The 21,964-nt window shown below is 38.2% G+C and overlaps 1 protein-coding gene across 2 annotated transcripts; it reads left to right on the forward strand.

The window, feature by feature from the left end:
* The first annotated feature begins 102 nt into the window (after positions 1-102).
* LOC143341773 (uncharacterized) lies at positions 103-21,127 on the forward strand. Of its 2 annotated transcripts, none has more exons than XM_076764936.1 (5): positions 103-272; positions 11,545-11,689; positions 14,414-14,748; positions 19,289-19,399; positions 20,589-21,127. In XM_076764936.1, the coding sequence occupies exons 2-5, from the start codon at positions 11,552-11,554 to the stop codon at positions 20,836-20,838; spliced, it is 834 nt and encodes a 277-aa protein (XP_076621051.1). In that variant the 5' UTR covers positions 103-272; positions 11,545-11,551; the 3' UTR covers positions 20,839-21,127. The 2 variants fall into 2 exon arrangements, with proteins under 2 accessions (XP_076621051.1, XP_076621052.1); XM_076764937.1 differs by lacking the exon at positions 103-272 and adding an exon at positions 10,633-10,811.
* Positions 21,128-21,964: the final 837 nt, after the last annotated feature.

Below are 21,964 nucleotides of genomic sequence, written 5' to 3' on the forward strand. Positions count from 1 at the left end.
ATTCGTCATAGACGCGAAATTCAACGCGAAATACGCTCCCGACAGAGTCAACGATAGCGGTGACAGCGTTTAGCGCACTTATGCGACAGCTCGGTCGGTCGTTCGGCCAGCCGGCTGCTAATTGTTCGTCAAATGAACCGAAGGAACGCGGAAAGCGTTAATGAACTTGACAATGGCCCGTTTCGCGCTCGAAACGCAACGATAACGGTCGTTTGACGTGGACCACGGGTGCCATTCGTCGAAAAGACCTCGTTGAGAAGCAAGTGCTGCTGGTGAGTAAATTCATTTCCATACAATCCGACGGAATTATGTCAGTTTTTGCGCCCGTATGCCACTAAAACGCAGCTTTTTTTGCGATCATAACCGCGCTTGTATTTCAGACAATGGACGGTTCGCGAAAAAATTTTAATCCTCGCTGCTAACTCGCGCCCATAAAAATTCTTCCGTGCCCCGCGAATCTACCCCTTGACATCGTGAAACTCGACTCTGACAAGCAAACCACCTAATTTCTAACCATTCGATTTTAACGAGCTTTCACCGGGCGATAGACTACAAATCCTCGTCCATACGTGTTTGATGTTTCCACTATTCTCAAAAAACCATAGTCGAATCAATCTCTGGTTATTTCTTTAATTTCTGTTTGGATCACTCAAGTGTGTTTCTAACAACGTTCTTATTACGCGTAGATTAACCTTTATCGTTATCGAATTTTTTAATGATATCAAGGGCCAAAAGAATCTGTTTTCTTAATGTCTCATATCATCGAAACTATAATATTTCTATTTCTATTTAGAATTCTTAGGGGTAGAATTTCTGAATCTTCCAATTTTATTTGCATCTCCCATTTATTGACAAAATATTTAGCGATGGATAACGAAAGTGGTCATTTTCTAACACGGTTTTTGGCATCGCGACTGGACTGGCGTCGTTATAAATTTTTGCGGCGTCCTCGACCAAACTCGTAAATTGAATTGGACGAATGAGAGACGAAACGATCGCAATATTGTATTTCTTCGGACCCTTAACGACCGAGGGTCTCGTTTCGGGGAAAGAAAGAAAGCCAAGAAGGAGGTCCTGTACAGTAATACAGTTTCTCCGATAAGTGAGATCACGTCCCCGCCATCGTTCACGCCAAAAAGGGCTGCCGCGGCCGTTCGAGGTCCGCCGTGTTTTGCAGTATCGGCGTCATCTATCGATCATTTCGTCCCCTCTCCTCTCACGGGCCGCCCTTCTGCGGCGGACTAACAATTTCCTGTATCCTAAAGAGTTTACCGAAGTGAGTTACAAGATACTTCCACCGGGAGCATCGATCTTCTGTTCTTCGCCGGCTTCCCCCAAGCTCGCGAATGTTTGTTTCTTTATTCCTTTTCTACGGTAAACAGCCCTCGAACTCGTGTAAAAATTGAAACTAAGAACCATCGATCGAATACAATTTGACACGAACGTTACAACGCACAGTAAAACGATCATTCGATCTAACGAAGTGACAAAGTTCCGATAATCGGTACAGGAAATAATTCTTAAACATGTTTATTGCATGAAAGATCACATGGAGAACGTAATATGTGAATTGAGCTTCATGAATCTTAAATACAACTTAACACAAGGTTTACTAGTAAGTAATTCGCTGTGTTGACAGCTACATTAAAATGCAGTTTTTCTTTTAATTAGATTCATCTGCTAACAGATGATATTTATGAGTTCTGTAACGTTAAGTTTAGAATCTTAGTGTTAACAGTGATCCGTTTTCCCATTGTTTGATCTAGCCACGTAACGTTCAGATATTTCTTAATTTTAAACTTGGCAGTTCCAATTTAATTGCAAAAATAGATGGAATACTATGGTGGCAAACTGAAGATTCTGTAAGAGGGAATTTCTTGAGACCAGAGTCTCCCAATGACAGGCTGGATCGAAGGCAGACGCGTTCACGAAAATCCGTACAGACTACGACACGATCTCACGACCTGATCGCGCGAAACAGCCGCCGCATTGAGTGAACCTCGCTTTCGATGGGATAGGATTTATCAAAATCAACGCGGAAAGCACGGACGACACGAAAATTTCTCAACCGTTCCGCGTCTTGTCGAGCGAACGTCAACCTTCGTGAAGATCCGATGTAACGTTATCGGGGACGTGGCATCGCGTGTACAGCCGTCAACCGTGTATCGATCGTCCAACATTTTATTTATTTATTTACCCGACGGAAATCAGCCCCTTTTTGCGCGCGAAAAACATGACAAAACGAAGTATCAATAATCGTAAAAAATAGAGCTCCTAATAGTAACTCCTGCATTATTAATTTCGAATTTTAAATGAATCTGATAGTGTTGATACCTGGAATAATAATTATATCGAATCACAAATTTATGTTATTCATGAATGAAACATTTTTTATTTATTTTTAAACTAGACGTTGATAGATTTCTACTTTAGTTTACACAAAACATTCATTCCTTACTTGTGAATATTTGTGCACCATAGTTTGAATAAAAACCATGTTCGAAAGTGTATAAAGTCTATAAAGTGAATGTTTGTTTCACACAAGTATTGAACAAAACCATAAATAATAAATCGAGGTACGAATCTTGGGGGACTCCTCTTATCAATATACTTCGTAATATTTCTAAATTACTTATAAAATAATCGTTTCCATCAATATAGTGTGATGTTAATAAAAATGACAGCAATTTTGGCTGGACCAAAACGATTTCGAGACGCGGACGAAATGGGCCGGAAAGAAAAACGAGCCGCGCGAAATGTCGCCTCGACGCAATAAACGACGCCCGTTGCACGCTGACTGGCGTGTCCGCTTGACGAGGAGATAATTTCGACGTCGACGGGGCGTTTCATCGTACGAATTCGATAAATAAAAACTACGAATGCTCGGTTATTCGGGGAACCCGCGAAGCTGTCTCTTTTCGAACGATCTGCGCGAGTACCATCGAAATTACACAAATTCATTCCGATTATCTGCATTATACGATCACTATGTCTGCCTTGGATATCTCCGTTATTTGTAATATGAAAAAATTTTATATACAAAACTTGCACGGTACAGAGGGGGACACATTGTGATAAATGAAAACTTCATTTTGATAATTACACTGTTGCTTGATTTAACAATCCACTGACAATGATCCATTCGTTTACATGAAAGTAAGGATCTATGAAGTACAGCATGTGTTAGAATAAGTTCAGAGACAATGAGACAGGCACGTGATGCAGCAATAAGAAGATCCACTATCCACTTTCGAGAAAAAAATTCCAGTAAGTCCTGAAAGTTTTTGGTGAAAAAAAAGACTTTCGAATCGTCTTGGAAAAATTATTTTTAGTTGCAGGGATCAATTGCAAGCATTTTTGGTCAACAGACATACCCCCGAAATACTACTCAGTTTCGAGAAAAAAATTCCTTATCGAAAATATAATTTCAGGCCAGAAATATCACTCCAAAATTTCGTGTATATCTTTGAAACGTCATAACTTCTGAAAGGATTGGACGATTTTAATGTTTAAAAAAGCAAACTACGCGTATTTTGGTAGAGAAAAGTAGAAATTCTAACAATATTAAAAAAGTTATTCCTTGACCCCGTAAAATGGGAAAAACCCCATAAAAATGGTTCAATTTTCAAAGAGCCATAACTCCTAGAATAGTGAATATATTTCAATGAAACTTTTTTCTGAAGTAGAGCTCATGGGTACCAACAAAAAAGTATTAGACAACTTCTCTGTACAGCGTCAAGTAAATTTATTATAAATCAAAAACTAATTTTTAAGAGAAATCTACATGGGGCAGATGCTGAAATTTTTCAGCGAAAAAAAAAATTTCAAATCGTTCTGAAAAAATTATTTTCGATTGCAGGAGTCAATTACAATCACTTTTGGTGAATAGACATACCATCGAATTCCTACGCGTTTTCGAGAAAAAAATTCCTTACAGAAAATATAATTTCTGGTCAGAAATCTCTGCTGGAATTTTCATGCGAATCTTTAAAACATCATAACTTCTGAACGGATTGGACGATTTTAATGTTTAAAAAAGCAAATTACGCGTATTTTGGTGGAGAATATGTAGAAATCGCAAAAATATCCGAAAAGTTGATCCTTGACCCCGCAAAATAAGAAAAACCACATAAAAATGGTCCAATTTTCAAACAGCCATAACTCCTACAATAGTGAATATATTTCAATGAAACTTTTTTTCGAAGTAGAGCCCATGGGTACCTACAAAAAAGTATTAGACAACTTTTCCGTAGGGCGTCAAACATAATTACTAAAAATGAAAAAGAAATTTTTAAGAAAAATCAACAGGGGGTAGGTGCCTAAATTTTTCGGCGAAAATGAAAAGTTTCAAATCGTTCTAAAAAAATTATTTCTAGGTTCTGGGGTCAATTACAATCATTTTTTATGAATAGATATACCCCCGAAATCCTACCCAGTTTCGAGAAAAAAATTCAGTACGGGCGGAACTTTAAACGTTAATAACTGTTTAACGAAGCCACCATGAACAAATTGGTATTCTTGATTTATGTCTTATTTTGGCCTCCAGAATCTCCCATTAATATTTTTCCCAGGGGTGGCCGAATACCCTGTACATCGAAAGATTTGCAACCAAACTGCTGCTTTTCATTTTGCTCGTTTCGTCGAAAGAATCTGGTCACGTGTATCATTAACTGCTCGATTTCAACAAAGTTCAACGTAAAATTCCTGTTGAAACAGCGCTCTGTAGAGAATCAATCCTCGAGCCGACAAAAGGAATACAATATGTTAAAGGTATTGCCAATATTTGTACGTTTCTGCTCCTGGATGTGAAATAGTTTTCAGGAACTGCGGAATCACGTTCCGCGATGTTCCCAGTGTACGGAAGTTACATCGAGAACGGAACGAACGAGGGTGGAAAGTACTCGAGAAATTTCAATCGTTTATGTTGACTCGTCTAATAGATTCCGGGGGAGATTCCGGGGAACGGGAACGGTGTTCTGATTCGATCAGACGGGAATTTCATTCGATTTGACGTTCGCCATGCTCGTCCAAATTTAAATCACAGCACATGCGATTGGATTCCGTTGTTTAAGTTATCGAACTCGGCCGACATTGCCGCTTTCCCGTTCCTTTTTCCCTTCTTTTATCCGGGAAAGAATGCGAACGGTTCGATTTAGGGGGACGAAATCGGTGATACTTTTGCCGTTCGGGAATTAACGATCGATCCTACTGTTTCTCAAGCTTCGTTCTCCCCTGACAGACCTAAACAAAGACGGAGTTTCAACGAACTTCCAGGATAAAATATATTTTAAAACTGTATTCGTTCTGCAAACATTTTAATCTATTTTATAAACTGCATATTTTTGTTCGTAGAAATATTTATTACGCTTTAATCGACCATCCCTTAAACGGTCAACTATCGTCCACTTAGTTTAATTGATAGTTTCGTCGAAAGACGTACGGTCGGTGCACGAATTACGTACGATTTCATGATTTTCTCGTTCGATTGCACCGCATTCTGTCTACTTCAATAGCTTTTAGTAAACAAATGGCGAACTGCCGCGCAACAACGATGAAATCAGCGCACTTTTTTCCAATGGGACGTTGGCAATTTTCACTTCACCAATTTAGAATAAAATATCGACAGCGGGAACCAATGAAAAATACAATATTTGTTCCTTTTCATTTCCTAAAAAAAACGTTTCCGTTGCAGCCACAGGACGCTTTTACGGACCGAACGAATAAAAATAAAACAAAAATTCGTAAGTGATTGAACAATTCAGCCTCGAATATTTTAATGCATCGCGAAGTACCGTTTTGCAATGGAAACGAAGGAGAAATATCAATCTCATTGAAATTAAATTTTTATTTATACTGCGTTTATGTAACTTTATATATGAATTAATAATCCAATCATTGAATATGGTTCGTGTACTCCCATGAGTAACAAGGGGAAAATGGATGTATATTACATAGTATAATAAAAAAACTACTATCCTCGGTACCTGCTTAATTCTTATTAAAAGCAACCGTTAAGAAGTATTTTATCGTCAGTAGTAAAAACGTAAAAGAAGGAACTTTAGGTTTATCCAATATTGCGTATACTTTTATCAATATTATTCCGTGTTTATGGCGTATTTATCACTTTTCATTTACTCTCTATTAAAAGTTACGCAAGGTAGCATTGAAAGAAATTGAAATTCAAATACTGAAAGTTTGGAGTTTGAGAAACACTGGATATAACACCGAAGCAGAAAATAATCTTGCTAATGAGAACCGAACGAAAGCGACAAAAGAGTAGACAAAATATAATAAAGTATGGTATGGAATCGCGAGGCAGAAAAGAATATTAAAAGGGAGGCGGTAATAAAAGGAAACAAAGGCGAAAGCGTAGCCGAAAATAGCGATGGAAAATTGACATTTGCTCGACAAGACGGAAAGTGGTAGTAGTGGAAAGCTAAAGGAATTCGACAATATCCTTTTCGCAGCGACAAAGGTGGAATTCCTTGGAACGGCGGGCTTAAAGAGACAGAAACGACGGAATAAAGAAAACCGGGAGGGAAATGGCGGAAGGTAGATAATCAAAGAAGAAAAATGACGACGACAGAAGGGTCGTAATGCAAAAAGAAGGATAGGAAACACGAAAATGGCACGATTTGTTCGACGATGTCTTTCACGATCGCGAAAGGAAAGGCTGTAACGAGGTCCTCCCTAACAAAATTATACGACTTTTTACCGTCAACGTCTGGTCGCGTTAATTACGCAGTTAAAAACACGATTTATTCCGTGGACTGATCAATGAAAGAGTAGAAATGTGGAGAATCTCCTAATGTTAGGACTTTCCTTAATGGAAGATCCATTTACTCGAACAATTTTATTTCCGAATAAATTCCTTTTACGTTTCATTCGTAAATTCGAAACCGTTGACAAGTTTTATTAAATCGATATTTACGAATTACGAATCTAAAATTTGTATTCTAATAATAATAACAATGAGAATTCGTACTAATTGCCAATAGGTACTACGTAAGTTATCAATTTTCGATAAAAGAACCAACGCGAGGGTTCCGCGAAAACTTCGTAAAATTCTGACTGAACCTCGTCGATTAAAATCAACGCGTTTAATTACAAAACACGGACATTCTTGGCGGCCTCTTAGCGACTCCTTTGAGACACTGGAGTCTTTGAGAGCATCCGAACTTCTCTGATTCCTGAGTGACAAACACGGGACGGGGAAAGTTTCTCATCGAAATGCACGCTTGAGAAATTAAAAAAAAGGAACTCGAAGAGAGGAGAAATACCGAACGAAGGTAGAAGTAAAAAGCAAGAACACGGGAAAGATGATTGAATGGAGTCAAGACGAGTACCTGTATGCGTCGAAGGGAAGATCTGGACGATGACTTGACACATAATTACGCAGGAACGCGCAGTTTCCCTGTTCCCGCGTCGAAAAACGCTCTGAGAAACCAATGTCGTCGATTTGTAAGTTGACGGGTAATAGAAGGTACAATGGGACCGGTGTCGGGAATGAATTAGCACCGATTCTCGCCAAGTTCATCGATGTCGATCTGAAGAATGGCTGGTCTTCTCCGAAGTATACAATCTAGCCGCGCAATTGAGCGGCAGCGTCGAGATTCTGTCACTGTCAGGAATACATCGCCAGGACTTCGATCCGTCGCCATTTTAACTCTGCTTTCATACACGCGTATCGTGAGGAGCAAAGAAGTTCTCGTTTCCCTAAGTATTCGAAACTACAGTGTCTTCGACACTCGTCGATCACACCTTGTATATCAGATCACGTGTCAAGTAGTTCGCCACGATTTCAATCATTTTACATGTCGGGTTCATTATTGGATTTTGTTTCAATTATTATAGAGATTATTATAATTCTAGGTTCATTAGCAAAGAAGTTCTCGTTTCCCGAAGTATTCGAAGCTACAGCGTCTTCGACACTCGTCGATCATACCTTGTATATCGGATCACATGTCAAGTAGTTCGCCACGATTTCAATCGTTTTACACGTCGGGTTCATTATTGGATTTTGTTGCAATTATTATAGAGATTATCGTAGTTCTAGGTTAGTTATTAGCAAAATTATCGTAGTTCTAGGTTCGTCGATTGGTCTTCTGAATGAATTGAAACAAAAACTTGGCACGCTGGAAACACTGGTTCCCGTCCGATCACCGAAAGCAAGCAACCTTGAACGCGGTTAGTACTATCAAGAGACGAGATGTTGACGCACTACACACAAACTAAACGACTGGAGAGGCAAAGGGAATCGTCCTCGCGCTCTACCTGATCCCCTCTAGGTGATCGACTTACCCAATAATAAACAAGAACCTAAGAAGCAGAGGGGATTGGATGGATCGCGAGGACGATTCCACTTGCCCTTTGCGTCGTTTTGTTTGTTGGTTCTCATCCTCTTATTTCCTAATAGTACTTATTATATATAAGAAATTTGTTTTTCTTATCAGGTTCTTTACCATCTATTTTTACCAAATGTCGTTGGTTACATTTAATTACTTGTATTTACGAAGTAGGTTTTTTTTTAAATATTAACATAGATAGAGATAGAGAGATAGTATCTATAAACAGTATACAATGATAAATGATAAAGCTAATAATATTTAAAAATAAAACTACTTCATAAATAGCAATAACAGAATATAACATAAATCATTAATTCGTAAATTATTGTTGAACAAAAATGTTTCTGATAAAAGTTATACGATTTTTAGGGTGACATATAGTAATGTAATTGGTCTTATGTTATTTTGTTTCTTTGTAAAGATATTAATATTTCTTCCCACATTTATAAATAAAGCATTAAATTCTACATAAAAAAGTATTATACTAACTACGTTCTGCTAATAGTCACATTGATTAACGTGAAATTTTCTAATAGAAAATAATTTATTTCTCGCGTATTTCAATAACTACTTTTTTCAGGCTCTATTTAATATAATACCTTTTTGTATAGAATTTAATATTTGATCTAAATTCAGGAAAAACTATTAACCGTTCCATATAAAAAATTAAAACTCTCCTTCATATCTTGATAAAAAAGCAAAATAACGTAAAACCAACTAGAGCACTGTATATTGTCCATCTACAAACCATGCAACTTTTATCTGAAACACTTTCGTACAACAAATAATTTATGAGTTATTTGAAATCGTCATGTTACGAGACTCACTCTGTATATAGTAATTATTGTCTTCATCATTTTTACTATCTCTATATCTATATCTATGTTAATATTTAAAAAGAAACTACTACGTAATTAGAAGTAACATAATGTAACCAATGACATTTGGTAAAAATAGATGGGAAAGAATTATATACAGGCTGTTCGACTACCCCTGGGAAAATTTTAATGAGAGATTCTAGAGATCAAAATAAAACGAAAATCAAGAATATCAATTTGTTGATTGAAGCTTCGTTAAAAAGTTATTAAAAAATTAAATTAAAAAATTTCAAATCATTCTGAAAAAATTGTTTTTGGTTGTGGAGGTCAATTACAATCATTTTTGGTCAATACATATAACCCTGAAATCCTACGCATTTTCGAAAAAAAAATTCCTTACCGAAAATGTAATGTCTGACCATACATTGACATGTTTCCCTGAAATTTTTCGGCAAAAAAAAATTTTTCAAATCATTCTGGAAAAATTATTTTCGGTTGCGGAGGTCAATTACAATCATTTTTCGTCATTAGACATACCCCCGAATTCCTACGCAATTTCGAGAAAAAAATTCCTTACCGAAAATATAATTTGAGACCAGAAATGTTTCCCTGAAATTTCATGCGAATCTTTAAAACGTCATAACTTCTGAACGGATTGGACGATTTTAATGTTTAAAAAAGCAAACTACGCGTATTTTGGTGGAGAATATGTACAAATCGCAAAAATATTCGAAAAGTTGTTCCTTGACCCCTTAAAATGAGAAAAACCCCATAAAAATGGTCCAATTTTCAAAGAGCTATAACTCCTAGAATAGCGAATATATTTCAATGAAACTTTTTTCTGAAGTAGAGCTCATAGGTACCTATAAAAAAGTATTAGACAACTTTTCTGTAGGGCGTCAAACAAAATTACTAAAAATCCAAAACGAATCTTTAAGGAAAATCGACAGGGGGGTGCTGCTGAAATTTTTCGGTGACAAAAAATTTTTTCAAATCGTTCTTAAAAAATTATTTTTAGTTGTGCGGGTCAATTACAATCATTTTTGGTGAATAGACATATCTCCGAAATCCTACGTAGTTTCGAGAAAAAAATTCCTAATCGAAAGTATACCGTGTGGCCGGAAATGTTTCTATATCTTGTTAACGAAGCCTCAATCAACAAATTAGTATCCTTGATTTTCGTCTTATTTTAGCCTTTAGAATCTCCCATTAAAATTTTTCCCTGAGGTGGCCGAACACTCTGTATAGTAATTATTGGCTGTATCATTGTATACTGTTTATATGTGCTATCTCTCTATCTCTATCAATGTTAATATTAAAAAAAAAACTACGACATTTAATAAAAATATATGGGGAAGAATTCCATGTGAAAAACATGTTTCTTTTAGTTTATAGCGAATGACCATCACAGTGCACGATATAAAAAAAAGAGAGAAAACGAGGTCTTGGAGTTTTTCGTTGGCGATTGTTTCTGGAGGATCTGCCCCAACAATCTTGGCGAAGTTGGTCGTCGATGAGTCACGTGGTCAGAGCTTAGGGCTATTCCTACCTAACTCAGGAACCTCCTCGACGCCTCTTATATTTCAGCCGAGTCGTCGAACAATTTCTCAACGGATTACAGCGAGATTTGCTCGCAGGAAGTTGGGTAATTCCTTTACAACTCGCCGCCGTCACGAGCACGCTAGAGCTCCTCTTTCACGCGCGTTCGCCCCCGCGGCCGGGACAAATAAAACAATTCGGCCGCGACATCGAAACATCCCGTCGACTGGCTTGGACAGAATAGCGAGCTCCTCTAGCTCGAATTAATGAGACGTCCACCGGGGTAAAAGGCTACTTTTCACCGTCGCGCGCAAACGCGATATCGCGCGGATACGCCCCGACGTGGATGCATTTCCTTGAATTCCGGAAGATTGGTTCGTTTGATTCTCGTTAAACGGCAAAGAAACGAGGGGAAACAGCGTCGTTGCGCCGCGTAATTGCCTCCCTCGATCGTTTTGTTTCGTGTAATTAGAATGGAACGTCGCGACTGCGGATGAAAATTTCCTGTTCGTAGAGGGGGGGCCCGGGATTTCGTTGTCTGCAGTTGATGTTGAATATCCGGGGCACACAAAACGCGGCGCGGAGGATTTATGTAACGAGAAAGTTTCAGAAACGCGGAAGAGACGGTACGGTTGATTTGACGCCGACGCTCGACGCTCTTTATCCATCTCTATCTTTCTCGGTTTGTTTGCCGCGGCGACTTCTTGTTCGTGCTTTTGAATGTTAATAAAGTTGCATCAAGATGATGAGCGTGTAACGCGATGTAGGTCAGCCCCTTCGAGGAGCCTTTTGAATTTTTCTCAAGGAGACGGGGGTAACTTTTCACCTTCTCTTTTCAGGACAACCATGAATCGGAACGGAAGTTGTCTCTTCCTTTTAATATTGTGCATCGCCGCGAGTGATTATCAGGTCGGTTCGGACGGAAACGTTACCTTGTCGCGACGCAAACGCTACGTTGTCTTTCCCGAAGGCTCAACATTCTCCGTAAGTAATATCCCACGCGTTCCACCCCCGCAAGAACTTTTCCAACGAGCACAGTTCAGTTAGTTTCCCCGGTAATTTCTTGCCTTTCGGCTACGAGACGAACTTCATTCGCGACGCGTCTGTACATCTTACACTGTATCAGTGGCTCCGCCAACTGGTGAACTTCCGGAGATTAAATGAAAAGTTGTTTGGTTTAATTATTTTTCTATTTAACGACTTTGTTCCTCAAATGGAAACAAAATTAATTCACATTTTCAAGAGAATTATTCGAGTCTCACGGAGAATAGTTTACAACTGTTGGAATTTATTTTTAATTATAATTGAAAACCCAGGATGTTTAATATGGATTAGTAAAATTACTTTTACGTACATTTTTATTCTTTATTGCTATATGAAACTCTTGATTTTGTTTCAGGTTCAAAAAGTATTTTCATTATAAAATTGTAGAAATAGGTTTGAATAGTTTATTGAGGCGTTCAAGTGTTCATATTGGGCAATGAATAAACACTCTTCGTGATAATTGCAATTAAATCGATAGCAAAAATTTAGTAGAAAACGCAGAAGCTCACTATGTTATAATTGAAAACACATTGGACGTTTAATATGAATTGGTAAAATTACTTTTACGTGCATTTTTATTCTTTATTGCTACATGAAACTCTTGATAAATTTGTTTCAGGTTCAAAAAGTGTTTTCATTATAAAATTGTAGAAATAGATTTGAATAGTTTATTGAGGCGTTCAAGTGTTCATATTGGGCAATGAATAAACACTCTTCGTGATAATTGCAATTAAATCGATAGCAAAAATTTAGTAGAAAACGCAGAAGCTCGCTATGTATTTCAGGGCTAATATGTAAGGAAAATATTTTCAGTAGAAAGTTTGTGTACGAACAAAAAGGGATTCATTTACTTTAAAGATCGATGGGTACTCTAAACTTCTCAGCGCCAGTGTACACAATGAACGAAATCCAACTTATTGGGCAAACTTGCCTTGCACCATCGATTGTCCAAAACCTTTCGGACACTTCGTCTCTTTACTTTAACTACATTTTCAGTTTCTTCGTCTATTTCGTTCCGTTCCCTCAATCAAGCCTTTTCTTCATCCATTTCTTCGCCATTACCTGCTATAGCTTTACAGCTAGCACTTTGTCGAAGGCTGTCGTAAGGTCTCCAAAGAAAGTAAAAAACTTTGCCCTATTTCTCCTCTGCCTCACTTTTCGCTAGACGTTGCAGAATGTTTACATCGTCGATTGTTCTTTATTTCTCAAATCCTGCTTGTGTATCTAACAACATATTTTTCTTTGAATCAAAAATTTTATTGTATCATATTTTTCCCTGATTCCAATCTTCAATATATTTCTGTTAATAACGTTTATGCTTGTAGAAAAATACTTCATAAATTAACCGAGTTATCCGAAAATGTCCTGAACTTGAAAATATTAATGGTCTACCAATAGACGATCGTATTAACGGTGAAACGTTTACTGTTATTCACGAACGGAACGACTGGCGTCGTGCGTGAATAATAGGTTTCCGTGTAAAAGGCGCATTCGATATTTTTACAATCAATCGTTTAACGGACGACGTTTATAATGAATCGCGAAACATGCACTAGCAGCAATAATTTACAATTTGTACATCGGGGCGAAGCATTGCGCGGAATGGAAATTCACGAGCGCCTGATCGAAACAATTTGTGTCTGATTGAACGTTCCACGTTGAATCGCGAGTCGTGCGTAAAATATTAAAGATCCAATAAACAGATACGCGACAGAATATTGTTATAGATCGCGGGCGCCGCTCGTGTTTGCAGACGCATAGCTGTAATCTGAACTCTGCTCGCTCGAGTAACGATACAGAAATTCCGTTACTACGCGCACCGTTTAATTCGTGCAAAATGACATGAATGAACGAAAAGATGCGCAGGATGTTAATTAATGGCTGCGTTAAGTATTATCCCTATAAATATTTATTTTAACTTGAAGCATTCGGTGAATAGAAAAATATCGTTGTAACCTTCAATGATAATTATCATTTTCTGTAAATAAGATAAGAAATTATCGCTTTGTTGTAATTTATATTAGTCTGAAAACTAAAAGGAATTTATTATTTCCAAGTCATTAAAAATCGTTAATTTTTAGGGGAGTAAAATATAATAAATAAAGATTCATTTAGATTATTAGTTAGATCTTACATATTTAATGTTTTATATGGAAGTACTAAATTTTGAACGATAAAAATTGATTGAAACATAAGATATCTTAATTATCACATACAAAATATATTTAATTAAATAGACATAATACACATATTTTAGATTATGTCTTCTGTATTAATTATGATCAATATTAAATGAACAACAATTACATCTTACATATGCACAGCTCGAAGACTGAATATATAATTTCTTCACACCTGTTGGTCACAGTATTTTACATATCACATGTGACACGTAGAAATTATGATGTAGCGATAACGGATCGTTGCAATTTAAATATTCAAAAAGATATACAAAACAGATACACAAGATAAACGACACTTGTAACAGTCGATGCAATAAAAAATTAATTTTATATTTAAACCTCAAACCTCAAATATATAAGATCTAACTATGTTTTGGAGATTTAATAAGAAAATAATCAATTGATTTATACAAAAGGCATAAAATTTCAATATTATTATTTTATAAAACGAATCTAAGTTCGATACGTTTATTACCCCCAGATCGCCCTTTGCGTCACTGTGCACACTCTGACCCCGGACAACATTTTCACGGAGGGCGTGAACTGGGGTATTTCGTACGATCTGCCCAACGAGAGCAAGCCAGCCCTCGAGCCCTTCTTGCAGCTAAGACACGATCAAATGAAACCTGGAAATAAGTACGTCGGTCACGCGGCCAGTGCAATCAACAAGAATGCCGTCAACTACCCAGGATGGAACAGCTACGAGAAACATTACTTCAAGACTAGTAGGAGAAAGAATTATAAGCCTAATCATTACTATCTGCAAAGGAGGCACCGTAGGGATCTCTACAGTAAATTGGAAACAGTCATGAATGCGTAAGTTGTTCAAATAATTTTCGTATCTACGAAGACATTTGCTACGATGCTTTCGTACTATAAAAAATTTTCTTTTATGCTCGAGCAATGTCAGAAATTAATTTTATCATTACTAGTTTCGAGAAGAATGGAGGAGGAAAGAGTTTAACACGACAAAGTATATTAATTTAAAATATTCTATATCCAGACAAATTTATCCATTCGCTAAGGAAATATTTTGGATACTTTGTATCATTTTGTTTATTTATTATTGATACGGCCTAGTAGAATAAAATAGGTTAGACAAATAAACACCATTACTTTACTCGAAACAAGTAACAGCGAAGAAAGTAGAAAATCCATCAAATAGAAAATGGTGACGTACCGCCTGGCTAGTAGATTGGAGAATGAGATGGTCTGTGGTCGGACGAGTAAAGCGCGAGTTTCCGGATAAGTGAAATGGTTCCGTACGTTGTCGGACGAGCTCGACAAGGTTCTTCCGTCGAAGAACGAATTCTTGCGCGTTTTTTGCCGGATTAAGTAGGCTGAGTAGAAGGAGAGAGAAAGAAAGACCAATCCTGGATTAAGGAGAACAAAGTATTACGTGTCAGTAAAATATGAATGATGTCAAGTAATTTTGCCTTATAAAGGCTGTACCCTGTAACCGATTGCGACTTCCGGGGAAGACAAATGACTGTTTTTGATTGAAATGGAACTGTTTCTAAATAAGTGAAATGTCTTCGTGTATTGTTAGACGAAATGTACGAGGTCGTTTGGTAGAAGACGTTTTTCTTTACTATTCCTATGGGACTGAGTACGCCAAGTAGAAAGGCACACTATATGGTCAGACTATTACAGTGGTACATTTTTAAATAAGTGAAACACGGTTCTTTGTTGAATAGAATAATACAATATTTAGCTGGACGACTAGAAGACAAGTTTGAATTTCCAGACAAGTGAAACGGATCCATATGTGGTCAGACTACGACAGTGATACATTTTCAAACAAGTGAAACTTGGTTCTTTGTTGAATAGAATAATACAATATTTAGCTGGACGACTAGAAGACAAGTTTGAATTTCCAGACAAGTGAAACACATCCATATGTGGTCAGACTAGTACAGTGATACATTTTCAAACAAGTGAAACATGGTTCTTTGTTGAATAGAATAATACAATATTTAGCTGGACGACTACAAAACAAGTTTGAATTTCCAGACAAGTGAAACACATCCATATGTGGTCAGACGAGTTGTCTAAAATTCTTTGGTTGTAGAAACAACCCTTGTGTAATTTTTATATGATCAAGTACACCTAAAAAAAGAGTGTGTGTATTATCAAACAAATAAAATAAAACTCTGTGCCTTGTCAGACAAAGTGAATGAAGTTCTTGCGGTGACTTACGCGTGGTTAAAAGTAAGGAAGTCTTGAAATTGGTTTAAATTGTTTATCGCGGACCTGTGTATTGTATCACCGAACGTTTACCGTGAATACATATTTAATTCGATCGAAAACACGTGTGGGGGGATGGAAACGAGCAACGAAACGGACTTAGCACGCTGTTAGACGCACGTGATTACGTTTCGCGGCGTAACGAGTTAAGAGATCGAGATCAAATTGCATTTTCCGTGGAGCATCCTCAACGGAGTGTCCATTTACGTTGAGCAAGAGTGGCTATTAACCCCTATCTGGAAATCGTAGGGACGAATGAATTTCTCACGAAGCGCGGCCTGGATGAGTGGCACGCCCGATAATAAAATGTTACGGCGGCTTTAGTAGTCTCGATCGTGATCGAACGATCGCGGTCGTCCGCCTTTATGGAGAGCCGTCGGACCGTCTCAGTTTTTTCCGTGTCATCTGCGGTGATGTATTTCGGTCGCGTTAGCGTAAAACGTCGTATCGCGATACGACGACGACGACGACGGCGATATCGAGCACGATGGCCTATCGAGCGCTTAGACGTCGATAGGGGGTGAACGTAACATCGTCTTCGCCGTGGATGCAACGCGCCTAAACGGGAAATACACCGCCGCGGCCTATAAACTTCCTCGTGAAAACTCGGATCCCACCGATAGGGACTGATCCAATGACACACTTACGTAATACTTATCAATTCCGAAGCATTGCGTCAGATTATCAAACTGCTATTCCAAGTTGACGTTGTCAACGTTATTTGCATCGAACTAGAATTTTGATAATGCGTTTTATTTCAACTGTATCCTTCCATGATTACCTCAAAACTATTACTGAATAAAAATGTCACTAATACGGCAGCTATGGCAATTGAAAGCTCTAACACTCCCATTGGAAGACTCTTTAATTAATCCACTATCAGAATTGTGAGTAGTTTGAGTATCTCTGTCCAGATAATAATTCGAACACTTCCCTGTTTCAACATTTTAGGGTCTCGAGAAAATAACATACAATTTTATTTCAATGTAAATAAATATTCCATACCAGTAACTCTTGTTTTCCAACTGAGAACGAAGAAGAAAATGCGTCTGCATCGGTTGTTTGAATAACGATATCCAAATAGTGATTGTACTTAGTCATAGTCAGAGATCGTTCGTAGTATTTGAATATTAAATTATTCAAATACTTTCAACCCTGGTCGAGAGCACGCAAGGTGCACGAGAACAAATAGCACGCCATCTTCGCTGGCCAAAAATTGATTCCAGACGTTGGTAGTGGCGCGGCGCAACGCTGGTTTGCAAGGGGTTGGTTCTGGAGCTGCTTAGGGGTAGCATGAATCAGAGGGTGGCGCCTCAACCAGCATGGTACGTTGCCGTAGTAGCGAGGTAACAGTCGCTGCTGGGGATGGGGTTGTTTCTGAACGAGCCTGGCAGACCATTTATCTGTTTCTGGGGCCAACAGCCATGGGAGGGAAACGGTCTCTGGTCCTCCCTCTCCGTCTGTCTCGTTCCCTCTGCCCATAACCAGATTTATATCCACCGCCAAGAGGCTTGATTATTTTCGTCGACGCTGGCCAATAAAGAATTGGTTGAATGTAAATGCCACGCGGAGTCTTCCAAACGAAATAATTCGTGGACTTCGAGTAGCGATATACGAGAAGACAGATTGAGATCCATTTTGAATTATTATTTATTTTTACAAAGATTTACGATCTAAATTAATTCCTTATGCTTTGAAAAGAACATGAGCTCGAAACATTCGTATCTGATTAATAAAAAACATGAATCATCGAGACGAAAAAATGATAACAGACGACAGATTTTTTTTCACTGTGGGAAATGTGATGTTCAAAAGAAAACCGTGCACGAATTTCAGATTCAAAGGAAGCTTTAATACGTAAGATAAAATAATTTTACGGGGGGGAGAGCAGTACGCAGGGATAATTGTCTCCGCGGGCTTATCCACGTGGCATTAACTTCATCCAGTTTTTCGGATCCGTTCCTCCCAATCTTCGTCCTATCCTTCGAAGAAATTCCCTCTGAATTAATAGCAGGCATTTACTCGGATTGACGATCACAGAACTCGACCTTGTTTCATGGGCTCGCGATCGTTTCTCGACCTCCTTCCACCGAAGTAAATATTATGTATTTCAATAAAGATCCAATATTCGTTGATATTTCACAAAGAGAGTATCCAGAGTTGTTACTTTCATATTGTTTGCTTGTACTTTCGTTATATCGGAGGTCGTAAAACGAATACCAAAGAACGATCCTATCGAATAAGGTTCTTAATCAAACATTTGCTAAGATCTTGCAGAGCACAAACATGCGTAAAACATCTATTTAATTAGTAAAGTAAGTAGAGTGAAACTAGTCTAGTAATCATGGATATCGAATTAATTTAACTTTCGTATTTCTTAATGTCGTATTAAACAATTTATATATACTATAATGTTTTAATACGATTACAACTCGTTTATACAAAGAAAATAAAACGGGTTAACATCGACCAAGCACCGCGAAATTTTCTTTGAAATCGATGGCACCGTGCTTCTCCGCGACCACTCAAATCAAGGGTGAAATTATTGGGTGGATGATTGAAAAATTTTTGAAACGCCGCCTCAAAGAAGACTTTAATCTTCCTGGAAGAAGGATCGGGTAGATGAGAAAACAACGCATCGCGCCCGTCGCGAACTTTCGCGTGCAAGGGACGCCTGTTCGACGGCAAAAGAGATGCATTAATCCGTCTTCCTGGATAATTTACGCGGAACTTTCTCCTCCCCGTTGCTTCGCGATAATACTTGAGACACGTAGGGTGTTCCGTGAATCGTATTACGTTTAACGAGTACTGAAACTTCGGAACAAGTTCCCTATGAAATACAGTCAAACTCAGTTATAACGAGTACCAGGGAACCGACGAAATTTCCTCGTTATAAACGTTTCTCACTACATCGCTAATGAATTAAATATGTTATCCATGTGTTTCCTTTTTTAAATTACAGATAGATTGATAAGAAGATACGCTCAAAAGGCATTGCTTCTTTAAAATTAACGCGTTGACTGCTAAAACAAAACAAATCGATTTTAGACAATTCCAAACTACCACTCTTTTGGATTTATTTTATTTCTTAATCTTTGCGTTCTTGCAGGATGAATTTCGACGGGAGGACATGCATGCTACGAGCGCTTTGCGAGGCGTCTCAGCGATTGATGCCGAAGGGAAAGACTCTCGTCGAGGAGATGATGAGGATATCACTTTCGTAAGGTTCACAATAAAGAAGAGAAAGGTTCAAACGACGTCGTGACGAAGGGTTCGCGTGTTCCTTTCTTTTCGTTTCGATTTTCCATTGCTAAAGAACACCCTCGAAGGTCAGCTTTCCTCCCCCAATTTTGATGAAACTCTGCAGATTTACAGAACGATCCATTTGAGATCCAGTATTAATAAAATCCGAATAAAACTTTCGAAAATAGTATGTTTAAAACAGATTTATTATTTTTGACACTTTATTATTAATTTATTTTTCCTCCAAATATTATAAAGAACTTTCTTGCATCTGCAATAGTTATCAAGACAGTATTAGGGGATGAAACATAAGTAATCTTTTATTTCATCGCTCAACAAACCTACAAAGTTTCATAAAAATCGGAGTGAAACGCTTCGCAATGGTTCTTTATGAGCTTCGAGCGAAGATCGATGGGGCTTCAGAATAATCTCGCTTTGGCTGAGTATAAAACTGGCCAGGATAGTAGGGGAGAATTTCATTAGGCAAATAAGGCTAAGAGGACATCCCTCGAGGATATGTTATTGGAATGCACAGTAATCCTGGCCATTCTTCCAAATCTCGTGGAAGAAATTATGCCGAGTTGATGGATTCGAAGCGTGGCATAATATGACTCGAATAACCCTCAAATATGTTGATGGTATTACTACATAGAATACTGTATCCCACTTAGAAAAACTATTAAATAATTTTATATCCTACAGTAAAATACGATAACATAAAAAGTTTGAACCTCCTATTCTCGGATAATAATTAACCCCTTAACGCTCATATTTTTCGGGTTAACCAAGAATGATCAGTTTTCTTTATTGGATTTGTTTCTAAAAATGCGGTTTTTATTAATTACAATGTTGTATCTAACGTATAATTTGAAGGGAAACAAATATTATCATTCCTTAAACCGTTAGATTAAACAAACATCGTTTTTCAAAACAGTTAAACTCGGGCATGAACGTTAAGGGGTTAATTAGAACACCTATGCTCGAATGCATTTAAAAAAAAAAGGAATTCCAGCTCCATTGCGTAAGTTCCTTCTGCGAATAGATCTCACAAGGTTCCCGAATTCTTCGTAAGTGGAGTAAAGAAAAATTCGAGAATATCGAAAAACTAAAAATCTCGGTGAAACACAATTACTGCTTTCTGAATGGTATCCCATCGGTCGTTACAGGTTCCCTTTGAAGCGTCTGTTCTCGTACGAGCCGGAGGAGCATCATACGTATGGCAGGGCTCATAAAGCTGGCCACGAGGGTCAGGATTGCGCCGATATGTTCTCCGGATGCAGTTTCTCCCTCATCGACATGGCCCTCGGGAAATACGACGCGCCGTGGACACGGGAGCCTCAACTTCCGCTCGGATACACCGTGGCCACCGATGCGGCACGCTCTTCCGGGGAGTGGACGAGGTACAGCATGAAATAAGACGATGCGTCTGGGATGGAAGACTTGGGGGTCGCGTATCGGGAGAAATCCAGTTTCACGGGCCTTCGCGAAATGCTTCGGGGCTGGCCGGCTCGATTTAAGGAGGAAGTCGTCAATATCGGACGTGCCTCGCTCGGATGGAGACGATATTAACGCTACAGAGACGGACGACATTGTAGCAATGCACGATTAACTTTCATGAGATTTGGAACCCAGGGTCGCGTATTGTTTTAGAACTGAACTCGAATATTGCTTGAGTTATCGTGTTATCTTTCTAAAAATGGCACTGATGCATGAGCCCAAACACGACATAAATTAGACTACTTTTGAGCGAATATATGCAATGTTACAATGTACAACGACTGCTCATAATTAAAACTTTAAACGATTTAACAATGTAGATTTTGTAAACTTTCCGTGAACATAAAGCTCCTTATTACTTATGTGATACGATAAACTATAATGTAATTTACCTTGTTAAAGAAAGACTTTCAAAACCTGTGTGTTGTATAAAGTATTTACGTTAGACAAGAAAGTAGGAATGATTTTAATGGTTTGTTACGAATATGTTGAGTAAAAATAAAAACTCGAATATTATTCCCTGCCAATTTCTTCTTTGTTTTATTCGAAACCTTCGCATTATTGGAAATGTCACGTCGTTGGCTTTAAAATACCCCAAGTTTAACGTCGCGTCGGCAAGTAGAATACTCTCTGTCATCGATCAGACATCTCTAAACGTAGCTTACATTCGCGCAAAGTAACTCGACGCGGTGCTTTAAATTAACGTCTTTTAATTAGCAGTTGATTGTCTTTGGCCCTAGCAACATTCAGTTTACAACGAAAGACGTATGTATAGTAATACGCGGTACGATACCTGTTCTACCTCATGAAGAAGCATAACGCTACGCGAATGCCTCGTAACTTTTCCAACTTCCAAGATGCTACGCGAACGGCGATATTCGCGAGATACTGGCGCGCGTTGCTACGTTTTGGGTAATTGGATGGGGTTACCTATCAGAAGGGGGTGTGGTAGAAGGTAGAACACAAGACAAGGGAGTGTAGGGGACTGGATAAGGGTTGCTTGATACAAGGGGGTTTGCTTTTCGTAACGTGGTACCCGACGACA

The sequence above is a fragment of the Colletes latitarsis genome, chromosome 5 (genome assembly GCF_051014445.1).
Source record: "Colletes latitarsis isolate SP2378_abdomen chromosome 5, iyColLati1, whole genome shotgun sequence".
Lineage (NCBI taxonomy): Eukaryota > Metazoa > Arthropoda > Insecta > Hymenoptera > Colletidae > Colletes > Colletes latitarsis.